At 39.7% G+C, this 23,023-nt stretch overlaps 1 protein-coding gene across 2 annotated transcripts; it reads left to right on the top strand.

The window, feature by feature from the left end:
* The first annotated feature begins 2,354 nt into the window (after window positions 1-2,354).
* On the top strand, window positions 2,355-15,415 carry ttc14 (tetratricopeptide repeat domain 14). 2 transcript variants are annotated; one of them, XM_085386579.1, is made up of 12 exons: window positions 2,355-2,552; window positions 4,550-4,677; window positions 4,806-5,005; window positions 5,549-5,633; window positions 6,009-6,138; window positions 6,510-6,665; window positions 6,806-6,877; window positions 7,018-7,137; window positions 7,542-7,664; window positions 9,517-9,634; window positions 13,507-13,613; window positions 13,740-15,415. In XM_085386579.1, exons 3-12 carry the CDS (start codon window positions 4,820-4,822, stop codon window positions 14,710-14,712), a joined length of 2,070 nt encoding a protein of 689 aa, XP_085242705.1. In that variant the 5' UTR covers window positions 2,355-2,552; window positions 4,550-4,677; window positions 4,806-4,819; the 3' UTR covers window positions 14,713-15,415. The 2 variants fall into 2 exon arrangements, with proteins under 2 accessions (XP_085242705.1, XP_085242704.1); XM_085386578.1 differs by having other exon boundaries at window positions 2,355-2,934.
* Window positions 15,416-23,023: the final 7,608 nt, after the last annotated feature.

The following is a 23,023-nucleotide window of genomic DNA, read 5'->3' as shown; positions in this document are numbered from 1 at the left end:
TATCACACACTTACACTATGGGCCTTGCAGCATCACAGGGTGACAGTCCAGTTTCAACAGTTAATGTCACTACAATCTCTACAAGTTTAACTTAGTTTGTCGTATCTGGTAGTGTCTGATTTGTAGTGTCTTCGTGATCTTATTAAGTAAAATTCTCATTCTCATTGTAGGCTATGAATGGAAGCACTCTGTAGGAGTACATCACTTAGTGTTTATGAGTCATAAGCAAAGCATTTCATTTGATTTTAATAAAGAGACAATTAATAACACAAAACAACAAATATAAATTGTTAACTGTAGATTAGAATTGTTCTTGTTGTCCACTGCACATTTTTTAATACACTTAGCTGACGGGTTTTTTTCCTTTTAAGAAATATAAATAGCTCGTGTACATAAAGTGACTTACATTGCATGTAGTAACTAAAACTTCATGAGGTAGGCAAACAGGTTTTTCATTATGTGTTGGACTTCCTCCTCAGAATAATTTTTACTGTGTGTGTGTGTGTGTGTGTGTGTGTGTGTGTGTGTCTGTTTTAGGGTTACAAGGTTATATAGGTTTAAGGTAAGTATGAAGGTTAGGCAATAATTTCTGATGGTTAATGTTATTGTAAGGGGCTAGGGAAAGCATTATGCCCATTCAATGTCCTGACTAAGGTGTGAAAATGAGAGCTGGTATGCTTTTCCAATGTGGAGGCACGTAAAGACGACAGGAGAGGTCTCAGTGTCTCACTCCAACTTTATTACTGGATTCACCAGAACTCCACATCCAAAAAGCGCCCAAATCTGTGAGTGGAGTCACCTGGTGGTCCGCCACAATATATACTGGTCAAAAGTTTTAGAACACCCTAATCTTTCCAGTTATTTATTGCAATTTAAGTAATCCAAGTCCAATGAATAGCTTGAAATGGTACAAGTTTAAGTAGTTAACTGCCAGAGATTAAAAAAATGTTAGGTTACCCAAAACTGAAAAATAATGTACATTTTAAAATTATACAAAAAGACCTTTTACAGGTAAAACAAAATGGGCTAACAATTTCAAGGTTTTATGCAGCAATGAAGGTTGAATAGTACTGTACTGCACAAAGTAGTGTGTCGCTACAAAAATGGTGGGAAAAGGGCAGTTAATAATGGAAGAGAGACAGACTATCATGACACTTAAAAATGTAGGTCTTTCCTACAGAGAAATTTCAAAGAAACTCAGGGTGTCAGTGACTACAGTTTCCTTCACCATCAAAAGGCACTCCGAAACTGGGGAAAACTCTGACAGGAAGAGGTCTGGAAGACCCAAAGCCGCAACTGATTCGAGGACAATTTTCTGAGAGGTAACAGCTTGCATGATAGGCTGCTCACAGGACAACAGCTTCAGGCACAGCTTAATAGTGGTTGTAGTAAGCAAGTCTCAGTTTCAACTGTGAAGAGAGTGAAGACTTTGAGCTGCAGGTTTGATAGGGCGAGTTGCAGCAAAAAAGCCATTGCTAAGATGTCACAATAAGACAATGGCCATGAAACACCGCCACTGGACTACTGAAGGCTGGAAAAAGGTATTATTATTGATGAATCAAAATTTGAAATTTTTGGTTCATCGCGCTGGATCTCTGTACTCCGCCAAGCAGGCGAAAGGATGATTCTACAATGTGTGGCATCAACTGTCAAACATAGAGGAGAGAGTGTGATGGTCTGTGGCTGTTTTACTGGATCCAGGATCAGTTTACCAGTCACTGAGTACAGGTCAGTTTTCAATTTTACATTAGTCCATTTTAAATGACCTTTGAATGCAACAGAGAATGCATAGAATGCAACAGCATTTCTGGATAATGTTAACCTGTTCTATTGTTTTGCACATGGTAGACATTTAACATACATTCACAGACATGGGGAACTGTGCTCACAGACAGGGATTTCTGAAAGTCTTTCATTCCTCAGGGGTCCTCTTATTCTCCAACATTCTGTTCAGCAATTCACAGCTAAGACACCTCTGTTCCTATATATGTCATTGGGGAACACAGAAATTTTTCCATGCTGGGTATAGTTACTTTATTTATTTTGAAAACCCTGTATACACCAAACTCTTTAGAAGTTAGTGAAATTAAAAAAAAAATGGATTGGGCAATAAAATCAACCTTTTCTTGCTTGAAGTACACAAGGCTCACATTAAATCAGGGGTCAAATGAATTATTCTGCATAAGAAATCAAAATATCCATAAAAAAGAAAGCTGAATGTTCAAAGACTATTACAAATAGGGGCAAAATAAAATTTGCGTTAAGCGGTAAATATAAACACGAACTAAATAGCAGTTATCGCCATCGTTCCCATGTGGTTCTTGTTTCTCCCGACTGTTTCAGTGTGACACACACGGCGCATGCTCATTTGTCCATGACTCCTGGCTTACTAGTGAATTTTTTTCAGCATTAGCTAAACTTTGAATAGCTAAAACAACAATTTTCCTTGTGTTGCATGAACACCTAGTCCGTGTATGTGCAGTGCCGCAATATTGGGGCTTTTTATGAAGACAAACAAACTGCGGAAACAGTGTTAGTGCGGCTTTTTGCTGGTGGGTTTGATAGCTAGCTAAACAACAGAGATTGGTTGTTATCTAACTTACATACATTAAAGTGGACTTCTCAGTCTTTTTTGCAAATAATTAAGCGTTTTTTAATCTTGGAAAAAATTGCAGTACTGTCTCAACCTCAAGGTAAGCTCTAAATTGTGCTGGCATGGGCATCGCTAAAAGAGTGCTCGGCCGCTTCGGTATTTTTTGACTCGTACAATAATGTGAGTTCAGTCCCGTAAAAGCAGAGAATGGACAGAGACTTGTTGAGGCAATGTCTGACGTATCATGGACAATCCCTGTTCAATACGCTGAAATGTGAACAAACGGAAAATCCAGACTTCCAAGCGGTGGTGTCTGACCTCTGCAAAGCCACGTATGAGAGGTATGTCTGAGTTTATGAGTACCACGGCAGGCTGCTGCAGAATGCCAAAAGTCATAAGTACAGGCAAAATGCTAGCGCATCATTATTTTCTCTTAAAGTGTTAGACAAAGATGATATTGCATATAGGTTGTGAATTAAACGCTCTGAAAACAAAGATGAGTGAATATCACAGTCTTATCGCCAGTATAATTTTACTGTTTAAATCTCCTATTGCTCGTCCAGCAGATTTTCAGTTCATAAGCTGACATCTGCCTAGAAATGGTGACGCTAATGAGGAATTTGCAACTTTTGCTCGAAAATTCTCTGGATTTAAAATGACTTATAATTAAATTGCACAAGAAATGTGCAGAAAAGGACTTCACCACACCTAACAGCTTTTGAATTTAGGTATTTTCAGTTCCATTGCCAGAGATGTCTAAAATCAAGCACCTAGACATGCAGTCTGACTTTACAGACATTTGTGAAAGAATGAGTCATTATAGGGAGCTCACTGAACACATGTGGGGTACTGCAAGACCATGCCACTCCTGCAGCAAATCAGTTTATAAAATGTCTTCACTCCCAGGTTAGGTAGGAAGCAGACCATATGAACTAGACAGGCAACAAACTTTGACAGGCAGCCATCGAGTCAAGTCACTTTGCAATTGCAATAAAAAACACACTATCAATATTTAGAACTATACATGCAATGTACACTAATAAAGAAATGCAGCCACAGATATAAAATTGCAAAAATACGTGCTATAAATGTAGCTGCACAAAGTGATGAATGACCTCTTTTACATTTCAAATCAAGAAAGTCTGACCTGCAGCAGCCCCTCCACTCTGTTTGCAGTTGTGCTGGGTGCAGTGATTGATGCAGAAGAACTAAATTCATGTGAAACCATTAATTAAACTGGGCATGCAGTGCAGTAACACTTACCAGCGATGTGGAACTTTGTGGAAGTTTGTTAATAACAAATTGTATGACTTACTAAAACTTATAGTTGAAGTATATCAGTATAATTCAGCTTAGGGGGCACAGGGACTTTACTGGATGAGCTGTGAGCCCCACACTGCTCCTGAGTATTCTGTGATCAGCTGCTCATCAATTGCTGAGGCACACTGTGTCAAAAAAAAAAAATCCCCAACACTCTGCTGACCTGATTACTGCAGGGTTCCAAGTCTCTGACATTAACATCAGTACATGAAAGGCACACCATGAGCTTCATGGCATGGGTTTCCATGGCCGAGCAACACCTGTAGGTGTAATGTGTCAGTGGCGCACTACTTTTGTCCACGTAAGCATATGTTGTTTCCACACATGTTTTTCCCCCCAATCATTTGTGAATGGTGTAGTTAAACTAAAATACCATTGTATGAAAAGAGGTGCAAAAAGTACGCATCGGTTTTTGACTAGCTACTGCAGCTGTCATTGTAGAATAAAAATCAGTAGTGTAATACAATAACTCTCAATGAAGGTCTGTGAACAAAGAGCAGGAGTGTGTATTAATTCAACCTTTTTCTGTTGCATTACTTCATTTTCCTTTGCACCATTATACAAGAATTAGTTTGTCATAGGTGAATTCAGTCCAGCTGATCTTACTGATCTTTCTTTTGTTGTTGTTCTGTGCAGTAGGTGTGAAGAGCAGAGCAACCCACTTGTGGAGCAGTTCATTGCCAGGAAGGCTGACATCCTGTTCAGTCCAGTATGGAGAACCGCTGGTCTTCGAGGAGAGGAGCACGAGGAGGAGGAGGCTGTAGGTGTGTGTTGTTCATTCTTGTGCGTGTAAATGAAGATGAGTATGACTTGCACATAGGCCCTATCTGATGTTGAGAAAAGTGTCTGTATTTTGTGACACACTGCATCAGATCTGTCTTCACTCTTTCAGAGCCCTATGCAGTCATGCCACCGATGGAGGTATTCATGGAGGTGTCGTATGAGGAGAGGCGATCCATGATTTACCGGGATTTGGAAAGAGGAGACATTGTGGTGGGGAGGATCAACAACATTAGAGAATACGGCTTCTTTCTCACTCTGTTTTGCACAGCAGGAGGTCTGAAAAGAGACATTGAGGACTTAGAGTTGTCGGTAGGTCAACAAGTTCAGTTCAGTTCCTTTTGAATGTCATTGAGTTATGTCATAAATCATCACTGTAGAAGCTGAAAATTTGGGACTGTTGGCTAGTTGTTGATGAAAAACCGGCTGTGTAGCTCTGGGAATACCCGAGTGACTGCCAGTTCTTTCTTTGCGTGGAGTTTACATAAGAATACAGTCATGCTTAAAATTCATGTTATGAGTCAATGTGATGATATCTGTGCTGTAATTGTCATTTAGTCTTGTGCTTTACGGGACGTACAGGAGTGGCAGTTCCAAAAGAGTTCTGCTTTTCATCTTCATGTCTGTTGTAAAAAAAAAACACCTGCATATTTGTCATCAAGCCACCTCAACTGAGGTATTACAAGTGAAAAAATTCCTCAACAGAAAGCTTCTTGGAGAGTTTCTGTTGTCAGACTGTAAATGGTGCAAATGTTGTGTAATTAAATTTGCTGTTCTGTCCACCTGAACTAAATCGGCCATCCACCTTGCATTTTACTATTGTTTCATAAAGGCACATCTTTCTTCACCCTTCAGGCTCTGTGTCATGTCAGAGAAATTCCCTCCACTGGCAGCCATGATGATCCCCTGGCGTACTACCAGATTGGGGACTTCATCAGAGGTTTGTGTCTAACACAACCAGAACACTGAGGTCCAGAATCATATACTGCAGTTCTTTTCAGGAGCCTTTAAAACATTTTATAACAATAGATTTATCAGACAGACAAAACCTGCATAAAGTATATTAATCTAGCTAATACCTTCATTCCACGGAAAATTGGCCTATGATAGTATCTTTTTCCATTTGAGGCTTTTTTGTGTCTCAACACAACCTATATCTTAAAGTTTTAGTCTTTTATCCTATTTTAATTTTCAGGTTTGCAGTGCAGTTATAATCATAGAAATGCTTGCTGCTTTTTGAACTCCATAGTGCTGCTTCGCAGTACTGTAATGGGATATGTAAAGAATGATGGTCTGATCTTTTCTTATTCTGTAGCTGGAGTGAAAGATATTGATCGCTACCAGGAGAAAATCACAGTGTCGCTCCATCAGGCCTGTCTTTCTCCGAGCTTGGAGCACATCAAACTTGGTGTCATTACCAAGGAGGAGCTGCCTGTTCATTACAGGTAAAGAAACACAACACGGATTGCTGAAAGAAGAAAAACAAACCTGCTTAGCTAGTTCGAGTGAATACTGTTGCATAGCATTGCACTAAGAAATGTCACACAAGCATTTGAACTAGTGTTTCATATCAAGCTTCAGTTGATTGTAGCTGCAGCAGACCATCTGTATTCGCAGTCACTGCTCATGTAAAATGTAAAGTTTGGTGATTGAATTTTTCTTTTTTATATTCATGCTTTTTTTCAAGAATATGATGTATTTTGTTACACAAATGAGCGGGCTGATATGTAGCCTGAGCTTTAATATAAAAGCTTAATCTGATATAAATATGTATTAATGCATTAACGTGTGGTTGCAGTGACTGCTCTCTCCTTAGTCGTAGTGTTCAGGCAGCCACTGACTCCAGTGAGACATATGAGCGTATACTGACAGGTTGTCATGGATACCACAACCCCTCTGTAGTGGACTACTTGCTGGAAAAGGTGGGAATTAGTGATACCCACCCACCGTCAATGATGCGTGGACTGCAGAGGTAAACTTTTAGTTGGTGCGATTACACAGTAATTCCCCTAATTTCATACAAATTTGCAAGCAGATTCATGCAATAATGGAAGTTTGGACATCTAGCAAGGCTGTTAAATAGTGTGGTGTCTGTGGTTCTTTTCGCCACAGTAAACTTTTCCAAGCAGAGGATTTTGCTTCTGCAATCAGGAAGAAACAGTCTGCATCCTGGGCCTTAAAGTGGTAATGTATTAGCTATCAACTTTGACCACAGAAAATGGATGGGATGTTGCATCATTTTGTTTTTGGACCACTTATTCCCCCTGGCTTAGACTTTACAATAATACAAACCTGACTTGTATTTTGCTTGTGTGTTTTTCAAGTGTTCGTGCAGGGGTGGACCACTTCAAACATGGTCGCCATGTGGAAGCCATGAATGAATACAACAAAGCCTTGGAAATAGACATTAGTAATGTAGAAGCACTGGTGGCACGTGGAGCTCTGTGAGTCTGCTTTCAGTTCAAATGATGAGAACTGTTGTTTGTATAATTCTGTCCTTGTTTGAGATATTCCCTCGTCTTTCATGACCCTGTAAACACCTAACTGGTTTAAATTACAAGAAATATATACAGTGTTTACAATAGTTTATTTATTGGATGCATCAAGACATTTTAAACGACTTTGGTAAGTTTCCTCATACCATTTCCCATACCAGAATGGAATGAGGAACAGTAATTAAGACACCACACATGGTCCTGTACTATTGTCGTAGCTCTTTGGAATGAAAAGTTGCTTTTGGCTTAGTACCTGGTAAACACACATGACACTTGTTACCGAAACCTGGCATAGTCCTGCAAATGAGATCAATCTTATCGTCTTTTTTGTGCTTCTTTCACTTTGTACACAGGTATGCTAACAAAGGCAGCATCATGAAGGCAATAACAGATTTTGAACGAGCTCTGGAGAACTGTCCTGATCACCGCAACGCCAAGAAGTATCTGTGTCAGACACTAGTGGAGAGAGGAAAACAGTAAGTACTGCTTCACTTAGTAGGCAGATGTGAAATGAGAGCTTACAGTTCAGTCGTGATCTACTAGTTGAAAGACTCAGATCAGAGAGAAGTTTAAGAATGTTAATGAGAAGCTGCCAGCTCCACCACCTTTTTCTTGTTACAGTGCACAATGGGCCTGATATGTCAGTATGCAAATACTATTGATTTTAAATCCAGGTATGAAGAGCAATGTGCAAGGTAACTACAGACAGAACAACTTTGATTTTTCCCAAGGAGGAAACGAAGCTTTCTCTGGCCTGCTCCTTTTTCCCTGTTTAACCATTTCACAGCCTGATTATGGTGCACTGCTAGTGTTTATGAATAGAAGCTGCATAGAAGGACGAAGTTAGAAAAAGGTTCACAGGCTATTCTGAAACAGGTGAGCGAGCATCAGCTCAGCTGCTTTGTTCCCGTGAAAAAGGGAGAAACATGTAAATAACATGTATTATTTTTCTTTGGCTCTCGGAGGAGGCGGACGCACTTTTTCTCCTCTCCCTTATCTTCCCTGCTAGTTCTTATGTCCTTGTCTAGTCTCGTGTCTTTTTTGTATTACTTTCCCTGGAACACTCTCTCACAGTCTGTGTCTAAAACCTAAAAGAGAATTATGGATTTGATCAACTGGTCTCTGAATGCTATTGACACCCTTTAACGAGAGGCTCGGGAGAACCCGAGTGCCCTGGAGGGACTTTCCCTGCCGGATATACGATGGACGGGTGGCAGAGGATCGTGTGCCTGGCGGGACTGTCGATCGAGGACGCTGAAGATATCTACCTATTCAGAACCATGATAACAGGGTTCTTGCTGATCGGAGCTGGCTTGGCCCGGGCTTATTGGAGAATTAAGAGAGCGGAACCGGCTGTTCAAACCTCCACAAGGCTGCCCGCTGGGATTGGAACGACAGGTGCGACTTCTCAGAAAGGGCTCACTGAAGGCAGCATGGTTAAGAGCTTGGAGGCGCTTACGACTGCAGTGAATGCTCAGAATAACACCTTCGAGCGTATGTATGTTGGATTACATCAGGAAAGAATCAACTCAGAACAACATCTCTGGGCGGAGCTGGATTACACCTCGGATCAGTTGGCTGCGGCCGTGAGGTCTCAGAATCTGCTATGTGAGCAAAAAGAGTGACAAGACCACAGAATCGACGGCTAATAACATCACGGAGAAGCTCGCAGCTATTAACGGGAGATTGAGAGACCAGTGTCGGAGTGTTAAAAAACAGCTTGAAATTCTCAATTACCATCATAACCCGGCTACCCCACAACTCCCTGATAACGACTGTGTTGAGTCTGTTCCTTCCCATTCCCTACAAGGCCACCTGGGTTGACTGGAAGACTGTTTACTTAGCCTGGCAGGGCGAAGGACACTGTCTCAGCTGAACTATTGACATGCACACATACATATACTGATACTGATAAGCACTCACTGACGCATCACCCTCCCTACCCCGGATCCAACCCCACCTCCAACGCTTACCTCCCCCATGATGTGGACATCGGGTCAGCTGGAGGCGCAGTCGAAAGATTGTAGCGGTCCCAGATCAGATGTACACACTGGAACTCTTTCCCATGTTGCTTGTCTGTGTTTATTGTGTTATGGTGTGTTGATACCTGTGCATTCCTGTATTATCCTTTTGTGTTGCACATTTCAATGTTTTTTTCCTCGCTACCTAGCCTGACCTGTCTCCCCAATGTGATGTTTGTATTGTATGTATGGTCGGCAAGGTCTGTCATCTTGGTTGTGGGCAAAAGACCATCTCAAGGCTATCTCATCTCATCTCATCTCATCTCTCATTATCATTTACTCAAAGGATGTTTGTTTGTGCTTGCAGGCTTGAGGAACAGGAAAAGCTAGTAACAGCTGAGGGATTGTACAGAAGAGCTCTAGCTTTAGATGGCTCAAACCCTGAGGCACAGGAAGCCCTGCACAAGATCACAGACACTATACAGGTGAGCGGACACAACATACACACACACATGCATACACACACACACATGCATGCGTGCCTGAGGGGTTCAAAAAAGTTGTCAGGTATGCAGTGTGTGTATTTTAGGCTTAACTATTAAAGCAGATACAGAAATAATGGTCCCATCAAAGTTTAATTTTAAAATGGTGTTATTTCTGTGTGACTTCAGAAAAATTAATAAAAAAGGTGGAAAAAATGAGCAGCTGCTTGTTGCTCTGACAACACAGAGAAAGGGATGGTATGAGGACAGATTAGTTTCTTGTAAAATTAGTTGACAAGTTCCCAGAACTGTATTTATGTGTGCTCTGCTTACATATGTTTAACATGTTTTTTTTAACAAATATGTGTGGCTCTGTGTACTGACCACGAGAAAACAGGCACACTAAAGTTAGCAGCTAACCGGTGACCACTGGGGACTAAGCAGCTACAGATCCAGATATTTCTGATAGCAGTAAGAATTTTTCCTTGCTCAAAAGAGGCCTTTTGGAGTGTTTACGCACATGATCACAGTAGAATTCAGTTAAAAAAAGAGTCAGTTTTAAGCCCTCGGTATACCTGCTGCATTGGTTGCTTTGTCCTACGCTGGGAATGCCACTGACAGCCACATCCCTTTCTGTTTGCTGTGGCAGTGCACGTAGCTGCTAGTATTAAATGATATCCTGAACAATAGGTGAAAAAACCTCTATATCCGCACTGACAAGGGAAGAGAAGAAGTGAAAACTGGAAGCAAAAGAATTGCTGAGGTTGTTTTTACACAAATAACTTTACATAGAAAAATGTGAGGGAAATCTGTTTGTTTTATGTAACTGAAAAAACAAAAAAACTGTCCAATATATTAGATTTTTAAATCCCCAAATATTAGTCTGGAAAATCCTCTATTGGTTGGGCTGTGCTTTTCACTCCCATCAACTTTATGAAAATGTATTACATTCAAAGACTGAAGAAAGAACTGTGAATATTACAGCATTAGTGGAAACTTGACAGGTCAATTTGAAGTAGTTGGTAAAAACGGGTGTTTGTAGTAATATTAATGAAGGCTGTGTTATATGCAGGTATTTCCCCTAATCATTGTTACTCCCCCTGTGTCCTTGTGTTAGAATGGCTGCTGTGAAAAGACTGTTGTTGACAGATTATCATAAGATTGTCTTACATGAAGCAGTGGATTTCGTGGTTAATCTGAGGCTTGTTAATTAAACACTAAACATTTGCACAACTTTAGCAGCTCAATAAATAAGGAACACCTCCTGTACCACGACAGTGTTAATTTTATACATGCAGGCCTTTGACACTCGTTCAGTGTTGACCTCTGTAACTTTTAATATAGGACATGAATTTAAAAAGGTTTACTAGTTATTAACTTGATTATCAGCAGTTTTAACTTAAGCCTTTTGTATGTAAGGTGTAGTATGCCACAACACTGAAAGGGCTAAGGTAAGTCTTTGGTAAGAAATGCATTAATAAAGGTGATTTATAATAGATTGCCTTATAAAATGTTTAATAGTGAAATGGCTCATTATAAAAGACTAACTTGTCAGTTTGTTGACAATCATAGCAAGTCATTTAATTTGCATAGCAAGACAATGAACTTTGATGGTAAAGGTAAAAATAACCTTAAATTTAGGGATAAAAATGAGGGTGAGGCATGTTGTGTGACTTTTGTTTTTTTTTTTTTGTTTGGGTGGGGGGGGACTAAAGAATGGTAAATGGCCTGTATTTGTATAGCGCTTTACTTGGTCCTAAGGATCCCAAAGCGCTTTACACTAGGGGTGGGCGATATAAACGATATATACGATAGAAAATACGATATAAATTTGACCAACGATAGAGATTTTGACTATACCGCTCTATCGCGATAGCGCATGTTGATGACGTCATCAAGCTGCGCCTGTTTTGGTCGAAAGCATTGCAGCCATTACAACCATTATCATCTGCAAATTATGCCCGGCGACAGTCATAGCAAAGAGATGAAGCACTTTTGAAATATGGGGAAAGCCAAAAACTGCGCTTCCTCCACTTCCGTAACATTGATCCATTAATGTTGAATTCTCTCGCAGCTGTTCTATTCCCATGTTGTTGCAGTATATTAATAACTAACCTCGTATTGTGGATGAATAATCTCAGTTGTTCTGACTGAAGTTTGGCCCGTGTATAGCATCCTGCTATGCGATTGCATTTGTCCCTGACCACCAGAATCCCTCACATTAACTTTTATCGAGCGGAAAAAAAAGTTGGCGTTCATCCTCCAGCTTCACTGTGCTAATGTTATGCTAACATAGCTGTGTCGCTAGCAATCAGGTAGCACAACATTATATACCAGGTAGTCCAACTTCAGTAACCCTGCAAACACCACTGCTGTTTAGTTTTCTGTCTTCATTTATGTTGGAAGTGGTAGCAGAGCTGTACGTTTGAATTAGTTTCAGAACGTCATGTTTAGGTGGAAACTAGCGAGCTAACTTCCTGTTAACTTCTAACTCCGTTGAATTTAATAACTTCTGTTTTCATGGATGCCTGGATGTTAAACTTAATTGTTACACCTGGTAAAGCAGCAACGCTGATGATTTTATTAAAGATGAAAGAGTTTAGACTGTTTTTAACTCTGTGTTCGTTTGACTTTGGGACCTGAAGCGGACGGAGTTTTGGACCCAGATTACTCCGCAAAGCTCCTCACTACGGTAGCCGTAATGCTCTTGACAATCCATCAAGCAGTGCGGCTTACCAAAGTTGTACTAAAACATTTTTTAACAGATTTCTGCAGCCAAAATCGGTTCGAGGTCAGTAGGTCATACATAAGGCACACTCTCGATTTTTGAGAAAATTAAAGGATTTTATGTGTGCCTTATAGTGTGGAAAATACGGTATACAGAAGAAAAGAATATATCGCGATATATATCGTTATCGCACGTGCTTCAAATTATACCGCGATATGGATTTTAGGCCATATCGCCCAGCCCTACTTTACACTATACAAAGTCATCCACCCATTCACACACACATTCGCACACAGAAGGAGAGAGTGAGACAGCAAAGAGTATAACAATAAACAGTAAATGTGTGTGGGTACGCCTGGGTGCTGAAGAAAGACATGAGCTGCTGTCCATGGCGTTGAAACCAGTTTGAGCACATTTCTAAAGTGCATATTATTCATGTAGGAATGTTTTCTTTAAAAAAAAAACAAAAAAATGCTATATTTAAAAAAGAAAAAATGCTTTTCTACTTTGCTCCGAGCACTGTGGTTTGTAATACTGATGAACTGTTTTGGTGTGTATGTGTGTGTTCGCAACCCTTGGACTCTGACCCTCTGCCCTCTGACCTTCTGACTGCTGCGGTCTTGTCACCTGCCTCGTGGGGGGGGGGAATAATCTGCACAATGGCAACAATGACTCCTCTTCTCCTGGATACTTGTGTTCCGTGTCCCGGGTTCAAATACGGTAATGTTGAAACCTTCTCCACATAATTCTGGGACTAATACCGTTTCTTTGCACATCTCTGCTTGCACCTCTGTCCTTCCATCAATCTAAAAAAAAATTTAAATCTACCCCCACTCTGGGATCATACCACATCATTCTCTATGGTAAATCTGTAACTCATCACACATTTCTCTTCCTGCGATCTGTTTGGTTTGTGACGGTTATGTATGCTCTACAAACCTCTTGATTTTTTTTCTTTCCCTCTCCATACATACTTGCTCTGATGCAAATGGCTGAATAAATGAATGAATGAATGAACGATTGTTGTTTCGGGATTTTTGTGTGGTTTTGGGTCATGGCGTGTATGTCTTTGAATATGTTTCTGTGGACTTTTGGCTGCCTGCCATTGTCATGTCTCGTCTTGCCTCGCCTCACCCGGCGACTAAAGAAATCGATTCGCCTGCGAGAGGAAGCACTGGCTAAGGAACAGGTCAAAACTAAGAGTGGCCAGAGCAGTGCTGAAAAATTACGTAAGATCTTAAAAGAGGAGAAGAGGTAAGCTGACCGATTGATTTATTTACTTAAAGCTAAAAGAAAAGCCACTTCTGTTAAGGACAGCCTCATAATACCCTGTCTGTTTTAGCAGAAAAATATTATCAGTACATGTCTTCTATTTTTCAGGATGAAGAAAAAACGGAAGAGATCATCCTCCTCCTCATCCTCCACTTCTTCAAGGACATCCTCCTCCTCCACATCATCATCGTCCTCTCGCAGGCAGTCTAAAAAGAAGAAAAAGAAAAGGAGGAAATCAGAGCGTGGAAGCAAGCGCCATCGCAGGATCTCCTCAAAGGAGAGCAGGAGAAGCAACGAGGGTAAGAAAGATAGGAATGAGAAAGAGGAGGATGACGAGGTGGAGTGGTATCCCGCACCTTCCAATACCTCAGCTACTTTTCTCAACCAGGTGGGAGGCCTGGGGTTTGGATTGAGGGACGAGGAGCAGGTAGAAGGGAAGGATGCAGATGATAGAAAGAGTTTCAAGCTGTACTCGCTGTCAGCAGCTTCAGAAGAGGAAGAGTCTGACTCCTCACAGAGAGAAAGAAAGGGAAGGGACAGGGAGGAGAGCAGGACGAAGAAAACAAAGAGCAGCCTGAGCAGAAGCCCAGATAGAGAGAAGATTAGGAGCAGGAGTAGAGAAAGGAGGAATAGAAGTAGGGATGGTGACAGGAAGAAAGACAGAAGAAGCAGTGACTCCAAAAGGAGAAGTAGTTTAGATGAAAATTCCAAGCGGAAATTATCCTGCTCGTCAGGAGAGTTGGAGTATTCGGGTCGTAAATCTAGTTACCGACCTGAGCATTCTGGAAATTCCACTTCCAAACACCCAGAGAACAGGAATGACTCATCATCCAGGAACCTCTTTGAAGAGAATAGAGGCAGGCTGGAAGTTCACGGAGCAGATCAGGTGAAAAGAGAGAAGGAAAGTCGAATGGAAGAAGGTACCATTCCAGATCAAGGACACAGTAAAAAAGGAAGTGCTGGAAATCAAAATGAGCAGTGCAGCATGGGGGCCAAAAAGGACCTCCCTGCAAACCTGTTGGATATTTTTAACCAGATTGCTCAGTTTGAGAAGGAAAAAGGAGTGAAACCAAAAAAATAACAAGAGGGTATGATATCCATACAGGTGTTCGGAAAAAAGGTGAAAGTAATATTAGTACCATGAAACTACTCTCTGGACTGCATCAATACTCCTGATCTATGGCCAAATCTGTTGCTCATTGAATGTCACCAGCTATTTTTTTTTTTTTTTTTTTTTTTAAAGTTTGTCTTTTTGCAGAAAATGAGCCGTTTTACTTTGAAAGGTTGTTATTCCCTATGTCAGACTGGAGTCCTATAATAATTTCCTAGTAACTGTTTGTCAAAATGTCCTGAAATGTTCACCTTGATGGGTTCAAACAGGTTTAACACTTTAAAATAATGCTACAGTAAATTCATATTTTTAAACTGGCAAACAGTACATGTCATATCTAAGCATGAGAATATCAGATTCAGTCCATATTATTACATTATCTTCAGAAGCATCGCCTTTAGAGAATAGTGAACATTTTGACAAGCTGTTGCATAACTTTGCTCTGTAAGCTTGATGATCTGTTCTGTGACGTTCTTTTTGCTGTCAAAGAAGTTGACTGCCTTATATTTACTGCTGTGTGCCATGTTGTACATTCTTTCTGTGGCTTGTTAAACCTCTGTCCAAACAATCCTTAAGACTATACTTAGTGCAGAACTTCCAGCTGTATTCTGACTAATTGTCTCCTGTAATAAAACAAAGTCAGTTGAGTCAGTAAAGCATTTCAAATATCAAACCTGCAAGTCGTTGAAGTCCTTTTCTTCTTCTTCTTCTTCTGTTTTTTTTTATAGTTGTAATCCAATACATGTCTGCATGTTATCTACAGTGATGAGCACTGTGTTACAGAAATTAGATCAGGTGCAGATATAATCAATTAGATGCAGTGTTGTGGAAAAGTATTTGCCCCCTTCATGGTTTTTTTTCCTTCTACATTTATTGCACTGTAATGTTTCAGATCACCAAACAAATTTTAATATTGGACAAAGATGACCCAGGCCCATTGAATTAAGAAATCACTCAAATAGAACCTCTGGCATATGCTTAAAAAATCTCAGAAAATGCAACACATCACACCACTATCTAAAGTCATTCAAGAGCATTTAAGAATCAAAGTCACTGACATTTAAAGGATTACAGACCATTGCTAAGACTTTGTTACTCAAGTGGTGAACAGTAGTGAATCTTTCCAGGAGTGGCCAGCTTACCAAAATTACAACATCAACAGCATACCCAGAACAACATCTAAAGAGATGCAGTTGTCACTTGCCTCAATTAAGGTCAGAGTTCATGATTAAACTATAAAAAAAGAGGCTGGACAAAAGCCGAAGACTAAAATCACTGCTGAACAAACAGAACACAAAGGTTGATCTCACATTTGCCAGAAGACATCAAGACCTATAGGAAAACATTCTGTGGACTGATGAGACAAAAGCTGAACCTTTTAGAAGGTCTGAGTCCCGTTACAGCTGGCTCGAAAAATACGTTGGTGGTAGTGTGATGGTCTGGGGTTGCTTTGCTTCTTCAGGGTCTGGATGACTTGCTGCAATTCTGCTCTCTACCAGAAAATCTTGAAGGAGAATCTCCTACCATGAGTATGTGCCCTGGGCCTCAGGCTCACTTGGGTTAAGCAGCTGGATAATGATCTGAAACACAACAGCAAGTCCAGCAATTTAAAAAAAATAAGAATGTTTTGGCTTAGTCCAAGTTTAGTATGATTGATATGCTTTGTGACATTAAACAGCCCATTCATGCTGGAAAACCCTCCAGTGTCGCTGAATTAAAACAATTTCCAATTATCACAAACATTTGATTGCATTTCTTCCTGCCAGTGGTAGCACAACCAGTTTATTAGGTCTTGGAGGAATTAATTTTTTGCATAAGGTCAAATAGATTTGGAAAGAAAAATTTTGCATTTGCTCAGGATATCTTTGTCTTATATTTTACGTTCATGATCTGAAACATCAGATCAACAAATAAGTGTGAAAAACAAAGGAAAAAAGTAAGAAATTCTGTAGGGGGAAATACTTTTTCAGAGCACTGTAAATGTATAAGCATCACCTGATCTCACTGTTAGATGAAACCTTGAAAGGTCTCATCCTCACAAAAAAAAAGTCAATGACTTTCAAAATGTTCCACTGGGCTTTGTCTTCCACAGGACTCCCAAAACATTGAGAACTCATCAATTCAATACAACGATTTTAAATCGAGGTCAAATCAGACTTGGGGAGGCTGTGTTTGGGGATAAATTTAAAAAGCCACTTTATAATCACACAGTCAAGGGTATCCATATCACTGTAATGTTAGAACTGTTGATATATTGAGAGTATCAAAGAGCTTATTAAAATCTGAATCAGCTTTATTGACCAGGTATGTATATACATACATTACTATTGCTTTGCTTTTTCTGCCTATTTTCATGATGTAAATGCAGCGGTGCAGAAAACCTTTAAACTTGGTGAAAATATTCAGCTGTGGGGTTCTTTCAAGTGAGTTGCACTTCTCTCTTCCACAGAGAGAAATACCACTGTATTTGCAGACACATTGCTAACCTCTCCTGGCTCCATAATATGTGTGGAAGAGGATTCATTTTCCACCAACGTATTGATCCTCTACATGCATGGAGGCTACTGTATATGGGCCTGTTTGAAGTTCTGGGAAAGTGTCAGTACTGCAGGCCTGTGTAGCTTTCCATCGACATTCGTGAAACCTCAACTTCATTCAAAAGAATCAGGATAAATCCAAAGGTTGGGAACACATGGCAACATCACAAGAAGCTGATTTAGGATAGAGTCAGAGGGTTTGTTCACCCAAAATCAAAGAGTACAAACTGTGACTCTATTCTTACAATCTTAGTAATATCAAAGACCTTCCTCATGGTCATAAAACATTGTATTCATCGGCATTTAAAGTTTGTGCGTTAAACCAAAGTGATCAAAGTCATGGAAAGCTTCCTAATAAGTAATTAAGTGGGCCTTGAGTGGAGATTTATGTGGAATCACATTTTTAATGATTTGGGCAAAGTTCATACTAAGCTAGAATACCATTGAAAGCATGATAAAGACATGCAAGATCTCAAATATTAAAACACTTTAACTTGTAGGTTTTAAAACAGTAAGATGTTCCATGTAATATTTTACAGTTTTCATCAAGCATTAACAGTAAAGCAACAAATTTTTGGCTGGTTTTGGCTCCATAATTTTCCTCTGGTCATCGAGTGGATCAATAGCCCACACCTTGAGAACGACTAACATGTACTAAAACATCTGATGTGTTCTAGTTATTGAGGTTTGGTTTGGGGTTTGTTTTTTTTTTACTTAACACATTATTACTTCTGTGGTTTTGTCATACAATCTTTAAATTGAGGCAACACTTCCCTAAAAGTCATGCCATGTAACTCACATGAGATTTCATCCTTGAACAAATTAAAGCCAAAGTGGCCTTGTGGCTTATTGGTGCTTTAAGCTACTTGGTGTCACATATTTGATTTAATAACTGGACACACACGCACACTCTTTGGTGGCTGTGGGACCAGCCGTGCTTCACCCCGTGCCAAAGTAGCTTACTTCGGGCTTAGCTGCCAGCCTCCTGCTTCCCTCCTCCATCATTACTGGTCCCATCATCAGTGATGCAGTGGAGAATGCTGTACACCCCAGTCTATCTTGTTAGGGCAGATTAGCCACTAATATACAGGCAGAAAAGAAGCCTCTTCATTTAATGCTGTTCACCACACACTCCTGATCCTGTCCTTCCTCCCCTCAGATGCCTGACATCTTAATATTATAAATACTGAATACAGGAGATCTCGCTAAGTGCTCACTCGGTGGGTCATTAGACCCGTAAAGAGCCACTGGAGAGGAGTTTTTGGTCTCCGCCAAGACGCCTCACTGAACACATGGATTATTCCATCCTAAAAAATTGTGATAAATGGATTCTCTGGCAGATTATGCTCTTCACTTTCAAATATAACACTGAATGAGGGAGACCAGATGTCTTTTCAGAACAGCAAAAACATTTAGATTATTTATTTATTTGTTGTTTGGCCAATGAATCCCCGCAATCGTTTCCTTCATCTTGCACACCTTCACTTAATAACATGAATATTTAACACGAGCAAATGGGAAGAGAAAACCTTGTTTATCTTTAGTGAAGACACACTATGTACATGTCTTTCCTCTGCTTTTTACAGCATCATGGAAAAAGAGTAAAACAGATGGTAAAATATTATTAAAATGTCTTTACTACCAGATAGAATGTGACCCTACTTTTCTCATTTTTTTAATTTATTTATTCTATTTATTTCAAGATTTAAGGAGCTTTATTGTCATTCGCATCACATGTTAACATGAGGTGGAACATAATTATGTACACACGGTCCCGGAGTGAAAAGAAACTAAATAATGAAGAAACAGAATTTTTTTTTTAAGTAATAAAGAAATGGTTGTTTTTGTTTGTTTGTTTGTTTGTTTTTTAACAAACAGGAATGACAAGTAATAAAACAATACAATAAATAATACTATAAGTAGAGTGAAACAACCTGAGTACCAGTATGGAGTATGGGTTTAGAGTGTAGGTATAAATATAGGTGTAAATACTTTAGCAGCAAAGGGCATGATGACCAGCACTGATAAAGTGACAGTGTCATTAAGTGTCAGCAGTTAAGGGGCTACGATAGCAGTTCTTGTCCATTTATGTATTGCGAAAGTCTCACAGCTTCTGGAATGAAGCTGTTTCTCAGTCTGGTGGTTTTGCATTTGATGTTCCCCAACCTCTTGCCTGAGGGGAGCGGGACAAAGAGTGGGTGTGCTGGGTGAGTGGGGCCCTTCATGATACAGGTGGCCCTCTTCCTGCATCTGGAGGTGTATATGTCTGTGACGGTTGGGAGGCTGCCTCCGACAACTCTCTGTGCAGCCTTCACCACCCTCTGTAGAGCTTTCTCTCTGCACAGTTATTTATTTTCAACATAAGTAAACAACATATTGCATGTCTTTAAATAATATTTCAACAATTCCCGGCTGGTTAATGCATCCTAAGATGGCAAATTATCCACCAGTCAAAATGCACATGAGTTTACTTTCAATTATAATCTCAGTTCTTAATAAAAATACTTAAAGAAGGCATCGACCTACTGATTCCTCCTGGAATGTCTCTCTTTTAAAAGGGGACTTGTTTTTTTTACTCTTTAACTCTTAAAGCCTACTTTGAGTAAAGACTGTGTGTGCATCAGAAGTTAGTGAGGGTGGTCTCTGCCTACGCAGCTACCCTCAGATAAGCCCAGAAACTATTTTAATGGTCTGCCTATGTTGTTAATGGTATATACTAAGGTGTCTTTATGGTTAGTCATTAGATTTACATTTTGAATAGAAAAAAAAAGTTCTTTATTCATACTTTAAACATTAAACAGTTTAACTGCAGTTCTGCATGTTTCCACTGGAGGGCAGTGGAACACCGCGTTTGTCCACACCAGAGGTTGAATATTTGGAAAGTGCAGGCCGCTGAGCTCTCCATCCATACCGCTGGAAATGCCTGACTTTGTTTGAGTCAAGAATGGCATTTCAAGTAGGACGAATGTGATTTTTGTCTATTGATGTGAGCAAACCTGAAACAAACATTTGCACTTTATAAACAATGTTTCACTTGTTTTTAAAAAACAAACAAACATGTTTTGATTGACATTCATGAAAACCACAAAATATCTAGGTCTTTAAGACATATTTCAGTTGAAGTTTTCTATTTATTTAAATTGTTCCTCTCTGCTTAATTTGATTTTTATGAATTGTAATCCATTTTTAAGAAGACTCGCATTAAATAGATAAATACATAGATTTCTGTTTAAAAGAAAACTTATTTTATTGTTATCTAAGGCTAAAAAATAGTGAAAATTTGGTGTTTGTGAAGCCACAGAATGACTCAGTTCAGGTATTTAGCAATAAAATGTCTCAATAATGTATCATCTGGTGCTCTGTTTAGGAAATGTGCTTTCCATCCATCCGACTCCATCATCCGTCAGCCATCAGTAAAGGGAACAGATTCACAGCTGATTCTGTGAGACAAACACATGGAGGTCTGCTGTGTTTCAGGCCCAGAGACACCACATCACTGTACTTTTTTTCCCCCCTTTGCAGACCTGAAGGACTTTGTTTCTCCAGGTCATGTCCTGATCCTGCAGTGTTGCAATAAGAGAAAAAGTGTGAAAGAAAAAGAATAGCAGTGGGAGGGGGAGAGGGAGGAAGGCTGCTAGAGGGAAAAGAAAAAGAAGACCTTTAGTCCTTGAAGGTGCGGGTCTCTCACTAGTTCGTGAGGTCAACGGCAGCAGCTGTCCTGCTTGACCGACTCTGATGAAGCTGCAGATTTCTCGCCTTCATGAATCATCCCACTCCCCATTCTCCTCCTCCTCCTCTTCCTCCTGCTCTGCTTTCACCTGGACTTCTTTTCACAAAGAGGGGATTCCTCCTCTTAGGCCTCTTTCTTCAGCACTGAGGCAATCAGACTGTTGAACACGCGGAGGGAGATGAGACATTTTAAATTAGTGTTAGGAGAGGGGGAGACAGAGAGAGGGAGAAGAGGAAAATGACATTTTTCATTTTCTACAATAAAAGGTACTACATTGAATTCTTGGAGCATGACAATACAGAGGAGTAAGTAATGGAATAGGAGCAGACGTGGTGCCTGTGTGTTAGTGGATAATGAGGAATTTAAAGATGTATAGTCCTCTGCTGCCATTCAATCACACTCTCACCCGCTGCTGTCACTGGCCCTCGTCTCAGTGCTGTCACAATACTCCACAGGGACTCAAACTTCTTCTGCTGGAAGACACATTTGTAAAATAATTTCTGGGGCCATTCAACACTGGTCTTTAGGGGGTTTGGGTTATCAGCTAATCAAGAAAATTGGACCCTTGTACTACACTTCTAATGTCCTCCAAGCACTGTATTTATCTGCATTTTTGACTTTTACAGGAACCGCAGTGGCAGAGTAGACCAGTGCCCTGCAGCCTCCTAACGGGGAGGGTCCTTAAAGAAACTACAAATAAGGGTCATTAAAGGACTGCATGGAAATCAAAAACCACCACTGAAAATCTTTCTCACGGCTCCCCCGTGATGGAAGAGTGTTTGAATGTGACTGATGATGAGGACTTGGTTCTCCTGTTAGTGATAATATCTTGTGGAATCTTGGAGAAAAGATACAGAAGTATTTTACCATCAAAGAAGTACTGAAAGAGGGCGGTCCTTTGCTTGGGATTCTCCAAAAACATTATGCAAAATATATCAAGTTGGGACTGTCTATCTCTTGAGTTATTGCTACCTAAGACAAAATAGCCAGCTGACATGATAAATATAATCCCCTTTTAAGTAATCAGTGATCTAAAATCAAACAAAATGTCTTTCAGAGGCACGTAATATATGACTTTATGATTCAAAGTGCTTCACAGATATGCATGAAAATAGAAAGTAAGCAAACCAACCATATTTTCTTTCATTTACATATGGAAATATATGCAATTTAAATGGAAACTCTTTTAGGGAAGAGGTTTAAGAGTATTTCATCAAGTCCAGGTCTGTTAAAGTGTAACCAAGGTATTAAAAAATAAATATTAAGATACAAAACTCTCAAGTTATCCTTAAAAAATATGAAGAAAAAGCATAAACCTCTTTATTTTTGATTGGATTGGTGCAAAAACAGACGTATGTTCTGCTTGGCTAAATTGTTAGTATATTATTTTTAAGTGTACAACAGTTTAAAGTTCACTTCTCAAATCATGTGCCAATCCAATGAATTTCCCCATATGACTTTTCATATAGAATATATTACATTATTTCTATACCATACACATCATAACCAGGCGATAAGGCAAATAGTGGCCACACATTGGCCCATTACAGACTATAATATACATATGTTTGATTGTTTGTTGGTTTGTTTTTGTGCCCTTTTTTGTCCACTTGAATCCAGCTTCTTTGCTATTTATCATTCTTATTGTTTTTCATTTGTAGTGTACGTAACACATTCAGTTAATATAAATTTCAAATCAGCTTTCTTTCCCACACAGAGCTACACATCTCAAGGAACTAAAACATGATTAAGAAAAGAATGTGCCGTACAGTATTGTCATACTAAGTGAACACTTGGTTATATTTTGCCAACTTGCAGGAAATTTTTGCACAGTTTGTACCATTTTTGCATTAATGCACTTGAACACTTTATATTAACAAGAAGACACTTGTGTTTTTATGGTATTTTACCGTGATTTTTGTGACTGCAAAGTTGTTTTCATATTTCCAGCGGTTGTGTAATCCAGAACTGTGTTAGGGTTTTGGCTAGCAAAGGGCTTCCATTGTGATCCATG

Source organism: Rhamphochromis longiceps, linkage group LG17, assembly GCF_057381845.1.
Source record: "Rhamphochromis longiceps isolate RC_006_pf linkage group LG17, R_longiceps_female_GT1.1, whole genome shotgun sequence".
Classification (NCBI taxonomy): Eukaryota; Metazoa; Chordata; class Actinopteri; order Cichliformes; family Cichlidae; genus Rhamphochromis; species Rhamphochromis longiceps.
This window is presented reverse-complemented; position numbering and strand designations above follow the sequence as displayed.